The sequence below is a fragment of the Trachurus trachurus genome, assembly GCF_905171665.1.
Source record: "Trachurus trachurus genome assembly, chromosome: 22".
Classification (NCBI taxonomy): domain Eukaryota; kingdom Metazoa; phylum Chordata; class Actinopteri; order Carangiformes; family Carangidae; genus Trachurus; species Trachurus trachurus.
Window position 1 is genome coordinate 16,076,431 of NC_139907.1, and position 22,092 is coordinate 16,098,522.

Below are 22,092 nucleotides of genomic sequence, written 5' to 3' on the forward strand. Positions count from 1 at the left end.
ATACCAAACTTGCTGCTGCAGGTATGTCTTACACAATTAATCAAAGATTCAATTGTGAAAATCCTGGTATTTACTTTTTCAGGTTATTCTTATTTAATCGATTTAATAGTTGTACTCCAATATGTGTCTTTACTTTGACCGTAAACATGTTGATGGTTTATTTGAATGAAAAAAAGGTTACATTTATATACATAAGGGTTCTATTGGCTTACTGTATTTTTATGTTCAGGCTTGCTGATATTAGTGAGTGTTGATCTAAGTTGCTCAACAGTCCATCTGAAAATAACATCTTAAGAAAAATAACTTACAAAAAGGCTCATATAGTTTTCTAAAGAATCCTTTTAGCAGGAGATTTGTGCAACTTACAAATATTGATTACTGTGGAATTACTTTTACAGAGAAAAACACCCTCGTCTTGCTCGGTATTCGTTTTCTATGGCATAGTGCATTTTATTTTACACTCACTGAAATTCTTTTTTCTGTACTTTTTATGTAGCTGAGGGTGTTGTGATGCCTCAACCAATAGTGCAAAGACATTCTATGCAACACACTGTCTTTCACACGTTCATCTAACCTAACTGTGCCCCAAATAAATCAACATATATTTATCTCATTTCTGACTCTGATCACTGACACTTCTGTTTTGTCCCAGTGACAGACATACAAGGTATGCTGAATTAGTGTTTTAGTAAGATTTAAAAAAAAAATGTATTCCCTTTTAATTCCATGCAGATTTTCATTCAATTCATTTTTACAGCACTTCTCACGTGTCATATTCTGAGCAGTGACAAGACCAACACCCATGAAAATGTGCTCAGTTGTTGTGCAACCGCACCAGTAATGAAAATATTTACAAGTTTGATTACAGCAATAAAATCAATGAATGTGATATAAATTGTTACACACTACATGATGGTTTATCAAAACAGTGACACTGATAATACAGTTGGATACTTATGCAGTACTATACTGAGAATGTGTTTTAATGTTGTAGTCATGCGACTATAAGGTCTGTGACCCAGTCGGAGTTTCATACTGAAAAGGAACTGTGCTTTGACATTACACTCAGGTTTGTAACATCAAGGCTGATGGTTACAGTCAATGGTACAGTATGAAGTGAGACTGAGTTTGTGACTTGACTCTCCCTGATCTCATCGGGATTGGCATGCAACAATATCCCCGCCTGAAACTGAAATGCAGAAAGCCTACACTTTCACTTCTGTTCACTTTGCAGGAAGTTGAATTAGTGTCAGTTCTTTTACATGGACTAGTGACAAATTCTCTGCTCTCCTCTGTTCAGTGTCCATCCTGTCTTCCTTTGTCAGTGTAAGTGCCAAACAGTTCAGTGCCAAATATGGTCACGTGTTGCTTGAAACAGTAATGTGTTCTTTTTAACATTGCTCACTGAGCTCCCGAAGCGAATCAACATACGTATACAGTATGAGCCCCCCGTCCCTTTGGGGTCACTCTGTGGGTGTCCATTAAAACAGTCTGAGTTTCAAACACACATCAAGTCAAAGGTCACTGACCATCTGCTTCTAGAGCCTGGCTATTTTGTGCAGCAAGTGAGCAACAGGTTTGTTCACTGGTCCCATTGTTGCTTACAGACTCCAATGTGTGGATGAGGTTTTCCAGCCCCCACAGGTAACCGTCCTCCCGGTTGCCCTCCTGCCAGGGAATGCTGTGATTTAACATCTGGCCCTCTGGTAATGCCGTGGTCTTGCCAAAGTCAATAATCCAAACCTGTGCATTGCCCGTGTGGTCATGGATAAAGAGGAGAGAGCTCCCAATGACCTACAAAAACGAGATGGATTTAGTATAAGCTGTTCCATATCATGTATCAATCCATAAAGAGGTGACAAGGGGAAAACATAAATATTGAGTGGTGAATGCTTAAATGAGGGTAATTCTGAAGTAGCTTGATGACCCTGATGGAGGCTATAAGCTGAAACGTGTCGGTCTAATGACTTTTTTTTTTTTTTTTTGCAACAACAAAAGTTGTGCCGGATACCCCACTCTGCTAATCCTGAAGTTCCCTGGAGTTTAGGGTGGATTAGGTGCATTTTGTAGATTGTAAAGTAGCAATTATGATTTGATTTTAGTAAATAATTATCGGCTATAACACTGAGGACTAAGCAATATAACTGAGAATGCCTGAAAACTAGCTTTAAGTGAGTAAGTAGAGAGGTCTACATATTTCAGCTGAAAGAATAAACTGCTGAACTACTGTAGTTGGTTAGTAGTCAAAAGGACTTTGTACTTGAGGTTATCTTGCAGGGCCATGTGGTGTGTTATGTATAAAATATAAGGCACCACTGTGACCACAACGATCTTCTCAGCTGTCAGATCTCATGAAAGAGAGAGACTTCTGATCAACACAAATAGAGTGATTATAATTTTTGCCCTGTCCTTTATGCAGAGTTTAAATTAAGCTTCCTGATGCAACACTTCACTTAGGTGAGGTATGTTTGTTTTTTCTTTGTCATTCATCTTTAGATCACTCATCACCTCGTGTCGCTTGAAGAACTCTGACGTCTGTAGGGCCTGCCGGATCTCTGTCAGCCTGCTCAGGTAAGATGTCTGTGTTTGAAGAAAATAACAGTTAAGGGCGTATTATAAAATATTAACATTGGTGTAGACACAAAGTATATTTGGGATGCCCCCTCCGGAGCAGAGAACTCAAACAGCATTACAGTGTGAATATTTGCTTTGTGCCGTGTGAATGGAATTACTATGGTTTGCTCTCACAGGTCAAACACTTTGAGGCTTATTTCATTTATCATTGGATGAACCACAACCTTTAAAAAAAAAAAAGTAATATTTGTCCAAACACTGAAAACAGATGTGAGGGCTTACTCAGCCTGCATGTTTGTCTGTGTTGGAGTCTTTGAGGTAATGCCTGTGGCAAGATTTCTGTGTGCACAGTGGAGCAGATCTTCAGCGTATTCAATGTCTTCACTTACGATAATACTAAAGTTGCCTTCAACAAAGTCACTGAACACCTGGATGACATCCTGCTTCGATCTTGTTTTCTTGAAGTCAGTTCTGCATGAACCGTCACATTTCTAAAGAGAGAGAAAAGAGCCCAGATAAAAACTAATTGCTTATGAAAACAACTAATTAGTGTCATGGCTCAGGTTTAGGTAAACTCAGAAAACTCAGAGACACCAGGCAGTAAGAGTTCAAAACAGTTCACCTTAATTAAGACTCAGCATGCAGAAGCAGGCAAGAGCAAACAGTAGGTGAAGTCAAGGCGTGGGCAGCGGTTGATAACTGGCAGGGAAGATAAATGGGGTAGAAGGAGCAGGCAAAGGCACAATCCCACAACAGGCAGGTGAAAACAGGCAAAAAAATGCTGTAAAGATTTGGCACGAAAAGCACACATAATCTAGCAGAGGCAGGAATTGCAGGGTATAACGGTGTGACAGGACGGATCGACATCTCTCCACACTGGCAGGATGCTCATAATAAGATGAAGGCTGGACGATGGAGGAAGGAGTTTACAGATAGAGATTGGAGCCAACCTTCATGTTGAACTCTAAGAGGAAATTCCTGAATGGAGAGTCACCCTTTTTGCCCCTGCGGTGTGAGGATGAGCTGTGTATGTTTAAGTCTTGCTTTGTGGGTGCACTCCTTCAGTCTACTGGCTGGTGAGGTGAACTGCTGCTCATGTGAATAAATGGTGTAAGCATGAACTGCAAGATCTTTGTGAACTGAAATCTCCATACTGTCCAAATCATACTGTCATGGCTCAGGTTTAGGCAGAATGAATCAGGTTCAGAGACACTGATAAAAGTAAAAGAAAAAGTTAAAGGGATAGTTCGACATTTTGGCAAATTAGCCCATTGCCATAATCCCTATAGTCATAGCAGTAGGTTTGTTACCTTTAATTGTCGGTGCAAGCTGGTTTTAGAACGGTGGAGCAGAGCCGCGAGCTGCTCAGAGCTACGCTACGGAGGCTAATGGGATTTCTTGGTTTCCTTCATCAAACTCATCAAATACACAATCCAACAACTCCAAAACGCTCTCGTGGACAAGGTGTGACCTGCACATTAACCACGCTATGAGATAATAACGGAACATTACGAGACTTTATTTTTACATTACGAGTTGTTTTCAAGGCAAATTCATGCAAAACTGCTGATGCGTGTTCCCATCGGGGGCAGTCCTTCGCCAAGCAGTCTCTGCATTTGCCTCGAAAATAACTCTGTCTCGTAACATTCGGTTATTATCTCATAGCGTATAGGACTATGGCAATGGGCCAATTTGCCAAAATGTCAAACTATCCCTTTAATGTTTATTAAAGCTCAGCAGGCAGGAGCAGGCAAACAGCAGGTGAAGAGCCTGGGCAGGGGTCAGTGACAGACAGGTGGAAAAACCAGACAAAGACTTAAGACTAAATACATTTCTATTATCTATAATGAGCAGAAAGTCATAAGCTGGTAGGAGAGGCCAGAAAGCTGAAGGATAAAGGCAGCTTCGGCTGGTAATACCTTGATCCCTTCTATCCTGAAGCCCAGGGTGTTGGTGGAGCTCATGGTCTCCCTCCACTGCATGTAGCGGGGCTTGGTGACGCCCTGCTGCGTGTGCTCCTGGGGAGTGGGGCCTTCGCTGTCCACCTCCACCATTTTCTTGTACAGGTCCTCCCTCGGTTTGGGCCGCTCTCGTGCTCGAACAAGCTCCTCCTCCAAGTATGTCCTGAAACCGCAGGATGGATAAATCCTTCAGGTGCAGGAACTGTGTGTTTACACACTGCTGGCATTTTTAAAGTGTTCTCTGCATGTAAATACATGGTAATGCTTATTTACTTTTAGGGTTTGTATTGCATACATACACACTGTTCACGAATACATACTGTTCTTTTTTTCTGTGTATTTTTTGGGATCATTCTTTGTTAAGAAAATCTTTTAGCTATAACACTATTTTTTTTTTCTGTTGCTCAGCACCTTTGTAATGATGTTCTCCCATGCGGAAGTGATGACGAAGGCCTAAATTCCTTTACTGTGCAGTTACTCTGAGTATCAAATGCTTCTGGTAAACAGAGCAGCACATTCACACTCGCCGTTTTAATACGACACAATAATGTGCAAACAGATGTGAATTTCAGTTTCAGTTTGTGAGCTACACTTCCTCTGTGCTGAAGAGGGAAGCTGTGAGGAGACTCCAGTGTGCAAATGTGAGAGAGTGTGTGTTTGTGCAAGTTGGCGGTTTAGCAACTTTGTGGTTAAGAGTGTTTTTGACAAAGGGGAGTCTCCAGGGACACCCTGACAGTGTAAACGTGTGCGTGTGTATATGTAGCCTCAGAGATACAGACACACACAGACAATGTGTACATGTAAAAAAAATAATAATAATAATTTGTTCGCTTGTGCATGTCGGCATGTGTGTGTCTGTTTGTGCTTGATTCAGTGTGCGCCAACATTTACTTGTTTGAACCGGAAACAACCCACTCAGAGGGCTTGGTGTCCATACCTGCATGTCCCTGCATGCATGAATATGTGTATGGATACACTTATGTGTGCAATCATGTGTGTATGCATGTGTGCGCGCGCTCGTGTTTGTGTACGTGCCTGTGTATTTGTGTTTGTGCACACGACACAGTGCGGCACCCCGCCCGCTATGGCAGGAAGCCAAGCATATAGCCTGCAGTTACAACAGGTGTTCCCTTGTAGAGCAAAAACGCGTAAGGCAGCACGCACCGTCACCAGCCTGTTCTAGTCTCATTAATCCATTTCAACAAAACATCAGCACCCAAAATAAACGTCAAGAGTAAACACATGAATAGAAATTATCTTTTTAAATTGAAACTTAATGCAGTAGAAAAAGCTACAAAGAAAACAAATAAATATGAACCATAAATAAATGGCGTAAAAATACATTGCAGTAAATGCCTTACTTCCTTACCTCACTCCCATTTTACAATCCATGACATTAGGAAGGTCAAAGTTAGCCAGCAGGTCAGTCATATGGAGGAATGATTCTCCATCTTTTTCCATGACGCCATGGTAACCGGGAACAAATGGGAGCAGTGCGTCATCCCTCAACTTCTCAAAACACTGCATCTCGTTTTCTGAGAATTTCTTCAGAATAGTGCCCTCGTCCGCTGCTTTGAAGTTACCTGAGATCAGATAGAGACAAATTACTGAGGGAAGATCTGTCCATTTGCTGTCCATCCCCTTTTTTCTTATTTCTCAAAGCGCCTATAACAGCACAATGATTCGCCTGTACACTATATACCGAGAGTGAAGACAAGGAGAAAAACACATTAGATTCCCCTGTCAGAGTGTCACAAACTGAATATGATGGAGTGGGCAGACAGTGATGTAATCTGAACAGGTCATACCTTTATGCCCAGCGAGCTGAACCCAGTTTAGTTTCCTTCTCTGAGTAGCCCTGAAGGGCCACTGCACGATCGTCTTTAACTTCCACCACGGCTTGCTCTGGAGAAGACACGCAAGGAAACACATAAAGGTGAATTTAACAGAACAGAAGAGAATCACCGTGAAGATCTGCGTCGAATTTTGAGGTATTTCTGTGTGTCCTTGCTCACAGAAATGACCTGATAACAGGAGGAAGTGCTGTGAAGTCTCTGACCTTGGTCCACCTTATAATGTCTGTATAGAAATCTGAACGTGTAAGCAATTCTACGCAGTAAATCTGATGCCAGGGTTTTAGCTTTCCGCTGCGTTAAAGCCTCCAATCTAGGTCAGTTAAATGCCATTTCTGTGGAAACTCATATATGCACTCAGCATCTCTATTGAGTTTCTCCACCTTGTTGTGGCGATGGTCTCACTACTTTGTTTCACATGTCCTATAGAATCTGCAATATCAGACGCATGACTATACAACTTCTAATTATATAGGACAGCTCTTAATAATTAATATTTAGGGAGGATTTAGAGGCTGACACTATGTGAAGCGTGCAGCATTTGTCATCTTTGGTCAAACTGTCATATTTTAGAAAAAACACCAAGTAGTCCACATTACCTCCCTCTCAACTCCCACTCATTTGTTATCAGCTTTGGTTTCAAAATAAATAATTAACTGTTTATTTCTTCATGTTTGTTTAAGAGCTCGTCTCCTGCCACCCTCAGTTTCACCTTCATTTTCAGTACACACACAAACACACACATAGAAAATCACATGGACAGCTTGCAGATTTCACAGAGACACAGTAGTGCTTCACACCTCTGGGAGACTGCCTGTTTCACTCCCTCCAAGAAAACTGACCAAATCCCGACACTTTAACTCTCTAACTAAATTTATATTTCTATACAATATCATTAAAGGGGAAAAAACAACAACATAGAAACTGTCTCATAGGGGCTGGAGAGAGAAAACTGGAACACTCCTCCTATCTTTAGACCTTGAAGAGGTCATTTATTCTGTGTTTTGATTGAGGAAATGAAACAGGGTCTCTCCTGTCAGTGAAACTTCTCATGCTTGAGTGTTCACAGTCCTCACGAATAGCAGAACTCGGCAGCAGGCGGCCAAGCCTCTCTTAAATGTCAAGTGATATGCTTCACTTCGCGCCAATGTTTACAGACAATATCACATTTTGAAAGGTGTTGGGACTTACACAAACAAACATTTGCTTTGTGGCTGTTAGTCTTAACTCTGCTGACTTGTTAATTAAAACTTGCAGATAATATGGTGATTTACAGTGCAGGTTACTGATTGGTTGCATTTTAGACTGAGATAAAGAGGAGTCCTATCCACAGGCTGAGAGGGAATAGAAACTGAACCCTGAGTTTTGATGTAAACATAAGGACCCTGCAGCCCTGGGGACAATATTTATATTCCACACAAAGTCGGACTTGGAAACTTAATGTTTTTCTATCTACTCTGTCCCTGCCGGCCTTGATGACAGAAACCACAAGAGTTTGTTTGTAGGCCTACTGATAACACTTAGAATAATATGGGTTTCACTCTCAAGTTAGACCTTAAAATGACAGATTTGCTTACAGTAAACTGGGTTGCAAGAAAGGTTCAAAAGCTGGATTAATACCCACGGTTTTCAGCAGCTTTATTTCAGTAAAAGGACCAACACAGCAACACAAAATATCTGTTGCAAGTCCTGCTTTTAAAAATCTCAGTAAAATGACATGACATATTATTATGTATGTGTGTTTGTACCGACACCCACGGTACCACCCGAGGTACTGTACTGTACTTTTACCTGCTGTAGAAACAGATCTAGTTTTGCTCATTTTGTCCAGTGGCTCCCTGTGTATAGAGACTAGGCCTTCATAGAATCACACATGCAAAGATAAACCTGACGTTATTAATGGGCAAGGAATGAAGAAGAAAAGAAAAAACATAAATATGCTGAATTTTTAAATCTATAATATTACTTCTTGGGGATTTGATGTGGAAAAGATAAGAAAGACTGGTTTAACCTGTACAGTAATTATGTTTTTGGAATTCATAAGAATTTGTTTGTTTTTTTGCCATAAATTTACAAAAGTTAGTTTAACTGTCATATGTAGGAGGTAAGAAATACAACTACATTTTCTCAGAAATTTAGCACATAAATAGTGAAACAAAAGAGACAGGTGCAGTACTTAAGTTAATTTCCACCGCCGCTTGCTTTAGAAAAAGACACACAGACCATGCAGGGACAATAAAGTTGAAACAAAGCTGATGCAAGGACTGGTCTGACGTTTTATTCGTCCGACATCCCTTTGCTTCGTAAAAACCAGGCTCTGTTCTGTATGACACACTAAGTCAACACCATGAGTGATCATCGTTAACTCTGTTAACCCACAAAACATTATTTCCAATAATGTATTTCCAGGGACTAAACAGAACAACGGAGACGCTGTGACTCACTCAGGCCAGTCATTATTGGCCTTTCACGTGAAGCTGTTAGTGGAAAAATAAACCACTGCAAGACATATCCACTTGATCTCATAGCAATGATGAACCTGCCTGTCTGTTCTCCGTCTGGTATCTCCACCGTTGTACTTCCATTAACACGCTCTTTGCAGTGCACCGACTCTGAATTAATCCAGCACGTGCATTTGAGTGTGAATTAGCAAAGTCTAAGTAGTGATGCTCGATTTTTTTTTTTTCGACTTCCTGAAGTGGCTTTTTACTAAATGTCAAATGTCAAGGCTGAAATTAGCGACTGGCCACAAAAAACATTATTACAAAGGCGTGTTGTGTCAGCCTGTGCTGCACTACGTGTCTGTGTGTGTGTGTGTGTGTGTGTGTGTGTGTGTGTGTGTGTGTGTGTGTGTGTGTGTGTGTGTGTGTGTGTGTGTGTGTGTGTGTGTGTGTGTGTGTGTGTGTGTGTGTGTGTGTGTGTGTGTGTGTGTGTGTGTGTGTGTGTGTGTGGGCGTTTGTGTGTGGGCAGAAGCAGAAAAGTCATGGTTTACAAAGGTGGTACAACAACAAACAAATTTCAATGGCCAAAAGAGTCGTTCATCGAGATTGAGCGGTGTTATATCGTGGCCAGCTTTCATATTGAGACTTTATTGGACAACGTTTATATTTAGCAGCACTGTCTCTTTCAGGCTTAACAGGCAATGTATTCAGTCTGTTTAAAAGAAAGTGACAGCTACAGACCTTGTAAGGCAAAGAGAAGTGGCAGCAGCATAAACACACACACACACACTCACACACACAGCGACATGTGCACAAATACACACACACACACACCTAATGAAAGTCTGAACCGGTGTTAAACGTGGTGACAGTTCAGACAAAAAGCAGATTATGTTGTTGACGAGAGGCTGGAACACTGATGTGACTCACTATGATCACACTCAACTTCCCTACAACTCGTGTGGAGGGACGGTGATTGTGTAAAAGATCCACAGTTGCAGAAATATAAACTGTTCAGTTCAAATCAAAGTCTAAAAATATTGGAATGTATGCATGTGAGGTTTAAAACGACACCACACTAACGCTTGTGCGAGCATGTTCACTATGTCTGAGACTCGTGAGACACAAGTCAAACTGTAGCCAAGAATGTTAAAGGAAAACAAATTAGCACCCTCGGCGTGTATTGAACGAAAAGGCCTCAACAAGATCCCTCAACACCAGTCTGTGTGCTGAAGGAGGGACTCACAGTGTTAAAGGTCAGAACAGTGGAAAAACATGAAATGTAATTACTTGTTGACATTTAACACGTCTAACACATGCATACCTTTTTACTCCTATCAATGTGCAAAAAAACTGTGAAAGAATTATCATAAGATGCCACCGAGAATAAGAGAGGCTGTGTTTTTGACAGATTAAATTGTAAAAGCAGCTAAATGATCATCTCCTGTATGTACAGTAACTACCATGTGGCCTCAGAGATAATTTTCACTAATGAACAACATGATGTGTAACAGAAGCTCTGACAGTAACGGTCCAGCTCACCACACAACAAAGGTTATCTGGTTTTCAGCAGCATCTTCATGCTGGTTTCATTTCATACACTTGCTGGTGTCATTAAAGTGATGTGGCTGGTTTTTATAAGCCATTAAACATGAAGTGGGATGATATGATTTCAGTGAGGGAAAATTACATTTCCTGAAGATTTTCCTCTCCGGTCAGGCTCTCAAGGATGTTTAGTCTTTCTTTGTACATGATCTCAAATAACAAAGGAAACATAGCGTGACTCTGACCGGTACATCTGACAGCTGAAATTTCACAGATCTCAAAACTGCACACACACAAGAGGAGAGCAGATACTAAGGTAACTCTCATATAAATGACTGATTTCCCACAGGAAATCTTTGCTGCAGAGCTCACTTTTAAGACGTGGAACTAAACAGTCAAATGAGCAAACAGTGAACAAACACTGTTATCACTCTATAATTGTCTCTTCTCTGCAGTCAGACATATCCCAGAGGTCCTCTGTGAGGAAGTAGTTTGCTGACTGCTGTTTAAATGTGCTGCTATGCTTCACTGTTTCTTCTTTTCAAAACATCAGCTGTTTACTGTAACTGAGTAATTACAAAGGATGTGGATTTGCAAAGACAAACAGGAGGTCAAGTTGCAATTTGAAATGTTCCATACAAGCAGATGTTTTTATTATTATTATTATTATTACTGTAGCTAATTTAATCAGACATTACTGTGCATACAGTATTACTGTAGGCTCACAGTATGGCAGAGTGGTTTGAATTGTTTATCACATTGTGGAACTGGAGAATAATGGAGAACTCAATCCTTGGACGCACTTCAACAGACCGTTTCAAAACATCTGTGTGTCTGCAGTTCACTCACCTCTCCAGTGTCCACCAGGTGCTCCAAAGTTATGATGCCTTTGCTTCTGCTCTCGTTGTCACTGAGTAAATCGTCCTCGGACTCCACAGCAGAGGAGCCCGTGGAAGAGATGGAGGAGTTGGACAGTTTCCTGCGCAGGGGACCGACCCCCGCGTCATCCCAGTCCTCCTGTCGCATCTCCCGGGAGCAGCCGCCTCCCTCCGGGGTGATGGTCACCTGCGGGACCCGGCGCGCATCCATCACAGCCGGCGCTGCTGCTGCTGGTGCGGACGACGGGGCGATCTGAGCCGCTTTGTGGAGGAGCTCATCGCAAATCTGGGCTGACTTCCCGGCGGATCGTCGCTCTAGGCGGGACCCCTCGTTTATCCCGGGGAGCCCGAAGTCCTTGGAGGTCCTTCTCCTGCACTCTTTAGGCATCGGAGACCCGAAATGAACAGCCCGTCGTGGGAGCGCCCGGCGTGAGAGAGAGAGAGAGAGAGAGAGGGGGAGAGAGAGAGAGAGAGAGAGAGAGAGAGAGAGAGAGAGAGAGAGAGAGAGAGAGAGAGAGAGAGAGAGACAGCGGAGCGGAGCGCTTCTTCCACTTGTTCAGCTCCTCAATCCGGTCATTTCACTTTCTGGAAGTTCAGACGCACTTCGTGTTCATCTGTTGAGTCGCTCCTTGGTGCCACTTCCTCGTTGGTGTCCGAGCCTTTTCACGCTTTGAAAGCCTCTGTCAGCCTACTGCTGTGAGGGGAACCCCTCTCTGCTGCTGGAGGCGCCGCTCGCGCTTCAACGCGGTTTGCACACGCGCGTGCGCGCGCCGGCGCACTCACTTACACAACTACAGGGTTTATTATCTTCCGCATTATCTTTCTCACTTCCTGGCTAAAACATTAAAGCAGCTGACAGATAAACTTAATAATTACAACTTTTCTCCTGACTTTGTTTAAAATCAGCAGCAGATTTCCTTAAAGACTCGTCGGTAGCCTATTATTGGTCAAAACAGAACTGTGTCACTTCAGTAGGGGAGACCGGTGCGGTTGTAACATGGGAGGGCTGTCACACCACTAATTCCACCACAGTCAGAAACACCTTCTCCCTGACATCACATTAGTTGTGTCAGGAATGGAAAGGATCACATGCAGATTAAACTGAGACAAAAAACAAGGCAAGGCATTTTTATTTGTAGCCCATACAGTCTCAAAGGGCTTACATGGCATCATGACAACACACGGCTGCCCTTAGACCCCCACATCGACTGAGGAAAAACTCTCTGAAACCCCACTGAACAGTTTTTTTTTGTTTTTAGTTTGTTTTTTGACAAAGACCATGGTTGTTAGATTGAACTGCTTCTTTCATTGTTGATTTTGATAATCTTACAAAAAGAAAGCATGACAGATTATAGCATCTGCTAATGTTTTTTTTTCTTCTGATGAGGTTATAAAGAGAAGTCAGTCAGATGAGCTGCAAATGTGAATACTTGACCAGAAACTGCAAATCACTGCCAACACTGACAGACCAAAGTGGAGATTCAAGTTTGATTTATGTTTTCAGGTTTATATTGAGTGCACGTGTTAAGTAAATGGGCCAAAACATGATGTGGTCTATTCCTTCAAAGGAATTGTAGCCTACATGGCAATCTCAAGTGCCCTGAGGCCTCAAAGTGTATACAGCCAATCAACTGTAAACAGACAGCTCATCATCCACTTGCCCACAGGTATATGTGCTTGTCTGGAGGAGACCAGCTTCACTTTGTTACCTCCTACCCTCTTGTGTTTCATTTGTGGTATAGGCTATCTGATATGGAAATGACAAGGAAACCCTCTTCAGTTTCTCTTCCTTTCTTTATTATTCAGTTCTCAAATTAAAAAAAAAAAGTAGGCCTACATGAACAGGTTACACTAATACAGAAAAACTCAGGAGTTAAGAAAAATTATTTGAGAAAGCAAACAGATGTTTGCAGTTGTCAGTGAAATAAAGAGGGATCTAACTCCTCAGGTCCCATCCAAAAGTGTTACTCATCATCTATCTGTTCATTCTTGTTCGGACCTCTCTCAGCAGCACTTGTCTCATTTAAACAAACCCTGTTTATGAGACCCTGTTTTGCACCTTATGTTGCTCTAATTTCCTATTCCTAAATTAATGTGTTTAATCACTATGGAATAAAATGGACAAATAGCACGGAAAACCTGTTCATGTTGCACAGACACTGCTTTGATGGAGACCCAGCCCAGGAACTCGTTTCCTCAAAGCTTCTGTAGCTGGCTAATGCAAAGCCATTCATTCATTTAGAGACACTAGACTATAGTATTACCTCAAGTCATTCCTCCAGCACGTTACTGGTCTTGTATTTGTCGGTTGGCCGATGTGCTCATATGCACTCCAGTCCACCAGGTGGCACCAATGCGCAGAATAGCTGTTAATAGCGAGCGACGTTGTTGGTACCGGGAAATAGTGACAGAGTGAGAGCTCTTCTTACTTTCCCCACTGTGAAACGGACAGCTACAGCTACCCACCGTACCAGCGGCTGGTTTATTTATTCCCCCCACTTTGCCTCTCGCTCCGCAGGAAAACCACCATGTTTGCCGTCAGAAACGCTCTCCGGCTCGGCTGCAGATTGTCCATCCCCGCGGTGGCGCGGAGGGGATGCGCCGGAGCCTCCATCCCGGTGGACGACGTGGTGAACGGGCTCACGGACGACCAGATCCAGGTTAGCCACGTCGGCTAGCTAACGAGCAAACTCCAGCTTCACTTTGTGTCTGTGTAACGTTAGAAACCCTGTCAATAGAAACAGTCCCAGAGAGGACTGATAAAGTAAAGAGACAGCCAGTAAAGGACGGTGTAATAAGTTTCACGGACGGTTATGTAAGAGCGCAGTGCTCATGTTGTGATGACATAACGTCAGCTAACTCACTCACATGAACACCTTGGTGTTAGCAGACCTAGCCCACCACACGAGAAGTACACTTTTATTTCTCGATAGTTGTTTATTGTTGGTCCAAATTCAGTTTGTTTCCTGTTATCGAAGTATTAAGGCAGGTGCAGCTGAACATTTTCCATGTTCAAAGCTCAACCATGCCGAGTTCCTGCCATTACTCCCAACTACAACTGCTAACATTAGTGGAAAGGCAGAGAGAGGTTCATCTAAAGATAGACTGTTTTTCAATCGGTGTTTGTTATTATTTATCAAAACAAGGTGACAGGGGTCACTCAGTCGTGTTTCCAGGAGAGGACAGGACACTTTAGGAGGGTGGACAGACACCGGCTGGGAGGGGAGGAGGAGCACAGGGAGGTGGAGTTCATATAAAGGATGTGATTGGATGAAAGTTTGAGTCTAATAATCCAGTGTATTTATGAAGCTGGACACTTCTCTAATGTTATTAATCCTAGTGAATAACCTCAGCTCATTCACCTGCATCCCAAACAACACACTTGTCTCCTCAGATATAGAGCCAAGCAGTGTCTCAGTCTGTCTCACATGAGGAAGTGGGAACTGAAACCAGAGTCTGTTCTTTTATGCATTGTTTAGATAAGTTGATCTAAACTCTATTGCTCCTCTTGTGTCTTTGCCACAGCTCAGACAGGCGGTACGTAAATTCTGCGCAGAAAAGCTTGCACCCTACGCTGACGAGATCGACAAGACGAATGAGTTTCCAGGATTGAGGGTGAGTTTAAACGCTTCATTGTAAGTGCACCTGTTGGGTTGCACATTTCAGGAAATACTAGGAAATATCCCACATTCCCAAACATTATCAAAACCATGTCTGTAGCAACCACACTTGAAACATGGAGCAGGGGGTTTGTTTTGCTAACTTTTGGATGGTGTCTTCTCAAGGATTTTTGGAAAGACATGGGGGAAATGGGACTCCTTGGGATCACTGCACCAGGTATGATAGCTCCTTTCCAGGAGCTGCATTACAATTACAAGTGTTAAAGGGATAGTTCAACATTTTGGCATTGGCCCATTGTCATAATCCCTATAGTTTTAGGAGTAGGTTCGTTACCTTTAATTGCTGGTGCAAGCTATTTTTAGAACGGCGGAGCAGGGCTGCAAGCTGCTCAGAGCTATGCTACGGAGGCTAATGGGATTTCTTGGTTTCCCTCATCAAAACTAACAAATACACAATCCAACAACTCCAAAACGCTCTCGTGGACAGGACACGTTGTGACCTGCACATTCTCCCAATATGAGATAATAACGGAACGTTACGAGACAGAGTTGTTTTAGACGTAAATGCAGAGACTGCTTGCTGAAAAACTGGCCCCTACGGGAACGTGCATCAGCAGTTTTGCATGAATTTACCTCCAATACAACTCAGTCTCGTAACGCTATGTTATCTCATAGCGTGGTGAATATGCAGGTCACAACTTGAACACGAGAGCGTTTTGTAGTTGTTGGATTGTGTATTTGATGAGTTTGATAAGGGAAACCAAGATGAGCCTCCGTAGCGTAGCTCTGAGCAGCAAAAATAACTTGCACTGACAATTAAAGGTAACAAACCTACTCTTAACACTATAGGGATTATGGCAATGGGCTAATTTTGCCAAAATGTTGAACTATCCCTTTAAACAGTTTCTATGTGTTGTTGGTTTAATAAGAAGCGGCTCCTTTTTTGATGTGTTTTGAAAATATTATTTTGAAAATCTCTTTCAGTGGAGTATGGGGGCACAGGATTGGGCTACCTAGATCACGTCATCGTGATGGAGGAAATGTCACGGGTGTCGGCGGCTATTGCTCTCAGTTATGGTGCCCACTCGAACCTTTGTGTCAACCAGATGGTACGCCATGGAAATGAGAAGCAAAAGGAGAAGTACATGTCAAAGGTCAGAGTCAAAACACCTTATACTGTTGGGGAAAAAACCATTAACGAAAAAAGAAAGTTAATTTTAATTATTCAACCACCCTCTGGGTCTTTCCTGTTGCCAGTTAATGACAGGAGAGCACGTCGGAGCTCTGGCCATGAGTGAGCCCAACGCTGGCTCAGATGTTGTTTCCATGAAACTCAAAGCCAAGAAGGAAGGTAGGACAACTGTTAATCCCTCTCTACTTAACCACTGCATGCTGACATTGTGTTGAGTCATAAAGTACACAAACAGTTACACATGTGTGTAGGAATATCCACTGAGAGTTATTAGTCGTCAGATTGTGCTCTGGTTTCTGTGCTGCTGATGCTCCAGTTCTGCACTTTTTGAGGATTTTACTGACTCAGGACTTGACAAACACACTGCAGGCATTAAGCCATGGCCTGTGGCCAGACTGGCAAGCTAAAAGTTAGAACCTGTTTATAATTTAGTCCCGTGAAGCCACAGAGTGATACATCATGAAGTTGACCTTCAACTTGTGTCATATCATGCCATAGAAGAGCTAAGTACCCTGATAAGAAAAAACTATTTAGCCTCTGGACACAGTGCTACTCGTGGGTCCCCTGAGACATTTTTATTCTAGAGGTGGATGAAGACATTTTCACAGGTTTTTGGGCTGCACTCTGATGAATAGATAAGTTCCAGGTTTGGCTGATTCTAATCAGTTGTGATCAGCAGTTTGTATTTTCCTCCAAAAAATCAGACGCAGTGACTCCCACACACTGCTGCGCTCAGTGAGGAGAGAGAGAGGGGGCTGATTGTAAGCAAAAACACCAGCAAAGGACAAAAATGGCACAAATCACCTAAATAGCCCGAAGGAAATGAACACAATGAATGAAAATATACACATGTGATTTTTGAATTTCCTCCAAACAGGAAAAAGGTCAACGCATTTAAGGCAATAAGATGTGGAGAGAGAATGCAGACATGTAGCTTGGTAGGCTGTAGAAGACAAGAGAAATGATCAGTATACGGAGCCTTTTATGTTTGAAAGTTGACGGTCATGTGCAGACACATTCAGAGGGATGAAAATATGCTGCAGCTGTTTGGTGCTTCCTCACTGAACCAGTCAGTGTATCACCTTTATCCCACCAGCTGACACAGATGGTGGTGGAAATAATTGCACCATGTCAGGGTGCAATCAGCTGTAGGGTGTGATCCTTAGTGGCTGCGCTTTACTTCATGTCTTGTAAATACCGATTTTGAAGCCATTGTTGAGTATAGGCTTAATGATAGAGTAGTGCTGTCTATTATGATCCTGGGATGAGAGATTTTATTGTTGAGCTGTCTGCGACTTAGTGAGAAGGTGCCCATTTACCCAAAACCAAAATCACAGGTCTGTGCTCAGGCCTTCCCTCTGTAGGAGTAATGTTGGTTAAGTTTTTTTGTGAAGGATCCTTTACGTGCCTCATAAGTCTGCTGTTTATCTTAATTTCCTTTTTTTTTTCCAAACAGGTGACTATTATATTTTGAATGGCAACAAATTTTGGATCACAAATGGACCAGATGCAGATGTTCTTATTGTTTATGCAAAGACGGATCCCGGGGCCCATCAAAAAGGAATCACAGCGTTCATTGTTGAAAAGGTAAATCCAGTCAAGTTGAGATGTATTCCTCTCTCCGTCTGGCTTCACTAATAGCTCAGGGGATTTGATGTGTTTACATGTTCTGTGAACTCTTTGTTCTGGGGACCAGCCTTGTGTTTTGTTAAATGAATATAAAACAATATGGCAGGGAAGCAACAATGAATCATAGTGTTTTAAGAGCTGTCTCTGTCTTTGTGTGTGTGTTTTGTAGGGAATGCCGGGATTCTCTACAGCACAGAAGCTCGACAAACTCGGCATGAGGGGATCAAACACCTGCGAGCTGATCTTTGAAGACTGCAAAATCCCAGGTGTGTGTGCGTGTTTATGTGCTCTTGCTGCCATATGTTGACTCGTGTTGCAAAAACAGAAGAATCCATAGATCCTTTCTTGTTTGGGTTCATTTCTTTCCACGTATGTTTCTGATCGTCTCTGTGTTGCAAAGATGTTGCTTTTTGTTTATTCTGATCAAACTTTTTGTTTCCCTTGTCTGTTGTAGAGGAAAACATCCTTGGTCCATTGAACAAAGGTGTGTATGTGATGATGAGCGGCTTAGATCTGGAAAGGCTGGTGCTTTCATCTGGACCGATTGGGTGAGTTCATACCAGAACACATTTGTAGGCTAATTTCTGTGGTCTCAATCAATTCATTTAACTAAGTGATTACTTTTTAATGTGACCGTTTGGTTTTGAATATTTATACCTCATTAAATCAGCCTCAGGTTTTTCCGAGGAAATCATTTGAATGTAAACATCGTGACTGCTTGTTAAACCTTGTGGGTTTGAGTGCTGCCACAGAAGCTAGTGACACATTTAATTTGCATATTTGTGTAGTTTATATTTATCCACAGGAGCAAAACAGTGTTTCTATTCTATTGAAAGCATTATAACTAAAAGTGTTTAAGACTTAGTTTAAAGAGAAGAGACACATTGGTTTGTCCGAAAAAGGTTTTTGACCAAACTTAAACTCCAACATTCAAAAAGGAGCTTAGTGAATCTGAGAACACACCATGACAGATGTTCACTTTTTGTTTTGTTCACTTTTTGAGTTGCTGTTCATCAGTAGTTAAGATGATGGTTTCTCTGCAGCATCATGCAGGCAGTTGTGGACTTTGCTGTTCCCTACCTTCACGTCAGAGAAGCTTTCGGACAGAAAATCGGGCACTTTCAGGTTTGAGCTTCAGCCTTCACTTCATACAAAATCAAATATGTCAACATGTTTTCATCGACCGCAAAGGATTTTATAAATGTGGAAAACCTTGAGTGAAACTGATCTAATGTTTCACTCTCATGTGTTCAACAGCTGATGCAAGGCAAGATGGCCGACATGTATACCAGACTGAGCTCTTGTCGGCAGTACGTGTACAACGTTGCCCGGGCTTGTGACAGAGGACACTTCAGTGCAATGGTGAGAGGATTTCTAATCAATCAATTAATGTTTAAAATGGAAAAAATTGCATTTGGTTTATAATACGTTGTTCTATTACAACCTCTGTAAGGGATGCTTAAATACGTGACATCTTAAAGGGTATGTTCAGGCTTGAAAAGATGTCTTTAAAGGTTTCAGTGTCAAAATTCTGCATGTGATGTGGAAAAATTCGGTCAAAATTTAAAAAACATCAATGATTGTCATGATTGAAGACACTTTTCATACTCTGACATGCAGAAAAATTAATTTATTCTGTCCCGTATACAACATTTACTCTTCTCAGACTTAACTTGATGAAACGTGAGCAAGAATGAAAGACATGTTTGTCAGTAAAGCTCTTTGCGTAACAGTCATTTTAAGTCAGCATCTTATTTTACTTTGCACAAAGGTATTTTTTCCCAACTCTGCACACAGTGACTGTTGGTTTGTGTTGTCGTTGCAGGATTGTGCTGGGGTGATCCTCTATTGTGCTGAGAACGCCACTCAGGTTGCTTTGGATGGTATTCAGTGTTTGGGTAAGTGCCAAGAAACTGAAGAGTTCAAATGAAAAATGAACCTTAAACTGGCATAGATCAGTAAAGGAAACATTTAGTGTCAGAAAAGAATATGCAAAAAATATGCAGCACACATTGAGGCTGGGGTGTATGCCTGGTGGTTTTGGGATAAACCTATTAATTGGTCAGTGGAATAACCCTGTACTTGAACTCTGCATTGCATTGTGCCGCTGGGGTCAGTGGTAGCTGAGCTGGTGTTAGCATCGTTGTCAGGAGTTGGGAGCAGGGCTCTAAAGGTGCAGCTCATTTGGTTAATGAATGGCTGCAGAGTGGGAACAAGAAATGAGCTTTACTGGACAACATGGTGTGAACATGGAGGAAGCTGCCTCTTAAACCTGAGAAAATAATAGAGCAGTGGAAATTCATTGTGCTTTAGTATGGATGGATAAAAGCCCATCAACATGGATAGGTGGATTACATAAATGAGTAGAAAGAATGTCTTTCTCATTTAACTATTTATATGCATTTTCAGAATGAATAAAATATTGATATTCACTGATTTGTACAAGTCACATGCTTTTCATATGTTTTTTTAATACCATCAGTTTTCTTTTTAAGGAAAAATTTTGCTTTTGACTTCCATGTTATATTCTCTTATCTCCTATTTAATGCCTTCATTTTGGGTCCTGTTGACAGAATTTAAATATCAATGCAAACAAAATTAATATTTACCAACTCTAGTCAAGTGTGAATGATTCTCTTTAATGTTTTTGCTTATTTTAATCTTGCCTCATTTCATAATGTTTTTAAAATTTGAGCAGATTCACACAATAGGTTTGATCATTTCATTTTGTTTCAACTAGCAATATGTACAGAGAATGTAGATGAAACAGGCCATTGGTGAAGTATGATGTAATAGAATAATGGATCAAATATGCATTGCTATCAAGCCATACAAACTGACATGGATATTGTTGTCATACTGTACGAGTACAAAAGTGTGTGACTGCACACTTACTTGAACATATGTATCACTTGTCAACAGGTGGGAATGGCTACATCAACGACTACCCTATGGGACGATTTCTACGTGATGCAAAGCTGTATGAAATCGGCGCAGGCACAAGTGAAATCCGCCGGCTCATCATTGGACGAGCCTTCAACGCCATGTTCAAATAAGCCGAACTGGGAAAATGGTGATGGCTAAGGACTGAATGATGAACAGCTCGCCATGGATGAACACAGTTACTTGCACCCGGGGGCCTTATACTGAATGAGTTCTTGCTGCTGTTGGATTGTTGTGAGTTTCCACAATCAGTGTCACCTGATTAATTCATACACAATACAAATGAAATCACACGGTTGACAGAGACGTTACAAGCTGCCTGACATCAGACAAAACCAATTAAATGTTGATTTAGTGTCAAGTGGCCTTCATATCATTTAGCTACGGTTACTGAATCTTCACCACTGAACTGCCAATAAAACAGTGACTTAATTATTGATTTCCTTAAACACGCATAATCACAGATTTTTCCTCATATAATGAAATTGAAGCTGAAAATCTTAAATGTAGCTGTGCATCAGCCAGGTTTTACTATCATTTGTGCTTTACATTTTCTTTTGGGCCATTAACTAGATGAAATCCATTTCTGTGTTGTCTTGAACACCCCAACTGAAGCTCCAAAACTACTGCTGTGATCTTGAAACTTGTAAGAACAAGTGGATTGTGAATACTCTCTTATGTAAGGAAAATGGCAAGTAGATGCCAGGGGCTCTTTGTTGCTTCAGGTCACTGCTGCTGTTATAAAACCTGACAACACGCAGAAATAACTTTCTCTAACCATTTCATCTCATGATCACTAAGGCTAAAAAAAAGAAGTAATGATTTGATTTTACTCTGATTTCTCACTTTATATGTGAGGAGTTTTATCCACTATGTAACTTAGCTGTGAATCAAATCTTCCTAAACTCCCTTACACGAGTTGAAATGTTTGATCATTAAGCAGGAACAGCTTATGTTTGTGAGTGCTCTGTTGAATTGGCATTAGAAACCCTGTTTGCTCATTTTTAGGAGCAAACATATTCCAATGTTGTACTCTGTGTAAATCAGTCCTGATGGAGAAACCTTCCATAAGTGTTTGTCTTCTCTCTAAAGGACTTTTGATTTTCAGTGTCCATAAGTAGCTGTACAGTATGAAAATGTATGAGATATAGTAGTTATGTTTGCAGTAAATAAAAACTAAACCTTTTATATTTCTGGACTGACAATTTCTGACAGTTTTTTACAAGGATCACAAGTTATGTACCATGTGAAGATTGAAGTCCTTTATAAAGAATTTAGTATTCAATATTTCAGCTTCTGCTGATTGTGACAAAAGAAGTGAAGTACCAACATGTTGGACCTGCTTATGTCACAAATACTTACACATCACCCCCATCATGGATCAGGTACAGACGCATTTCTTGGTGTTGGTGTTTATAAGAACTAAAGAATATGGACCAACAAAAAACTATTTGAA

The 22,092-nt window shown here is 41.5% G+C and overlaps 2 protein-coding genes across 2 annotated transcripts; one reads left to right on the forward strand and one right to left on the reverse strand.

The window, feature by feature from the left end:
* Positions 1-739: 739 nt before the first annotated feature.
* itpka (inositol-trisphosphate 3-kinase A) lies at positions 740-11,676 on the reverse strand. The gene is made up of 7 exons (XM_083998033.1): positions 11,224-11,676; positions 6,344-6,440; positions 5,905-6,118; positions 4,494-4,698; positions 2,964-3,065; positions 2,509-2,580; positions 740-1,794 (listed from the first exon to the last, which is right to left on the reverse strand). The coding sequence occupies exons 1-7, from the start codon at positions 11,638-11,640 to the stop codon at positions 1,522-1,524; spliced, it is 1,380 nt and encodes a 459-aa protein (XP_083854159.1). The 5' UTR covers positions 11,641-11,676; the 3' UTR covers positions 740-1,521.
* A 1,948-nt stretch (positions 11,677-13,624) lies between these two features.
* Positions 13,625-21,822, forward strand: ivd (isovaleryl-CoA dehydrogenase). Its single transcript, XM_083998091.1, has 12 exons — positions 13,625-13,912; positions 14,778-14,867; positions 15,038-15,089; positions 15,857-16,026; positions 16,130-16,223; positions 17,521-17,651; positions 17,863-17,959; positions 18,148-18,241; positions 18,737-18,818; positions 18,951-19,055; positions 19,519-19,591; positions 20,616-21,822. Exons 1-12 carry the CDS (start codon positions 13,781-13,783, stop codon positions 20,747-20,749), a joined length of 1,254 nt encoding a protein of 417 aa, XP_083854217.1. The 5' UTR covers positions 13,625-13,780; the 3' UTR covers positions 20,750-21,822.
* The last annotated feature ends 270 nt before the right edge of the window (positions 21,823-22,092 follow it).

Bases quoted from the DNA above. Each gene is read 5' to 3' on its own strand.
- ivd (XM_083998091.1), top strand. From the start codon at position 13,781: ATGTTTGCCGTCAGAAACGCTCTCCGGCTCGGCTGCAGATTGTCCATC. The intron at 16,027-16,129 runs GTCAGAGTCAAA...TCCTGTTGCCAG, and splicing joins AGGAGAAGTACATGTCAAAG to TTAATGACAGGAGAGCACGT. The intron at 17,652-17,862 runs GTAAATCCAGTC...TGTGTTTTGTAG, and splicing joins CAGCGTTCATTGTTGAAAAG to GGAATGCCGGGATTCTCTAC.
- itpka (XM_083998033.1), bottom strand. From the start codon at position 11,640: ATGCCTAAAGAGTGCAGGAGAAGGACCTCCAAGGACTTCGGGCTCCCC. The intron at 6,119-6,343 runs GTATGACCTGTT...ATCTGATCTCAG, and splicing joins TCAGCTCGCTGGGCATAAAG to GTAACTTCAAAGCAGCGGAC. The intron at 2,581-2,963 runs GTAAGTGAAGAC...CTTCAAACACAG, and splicing joins AAGGCAACTTTAGTATTATC to ACATCTTACCTGAGCAGGCT.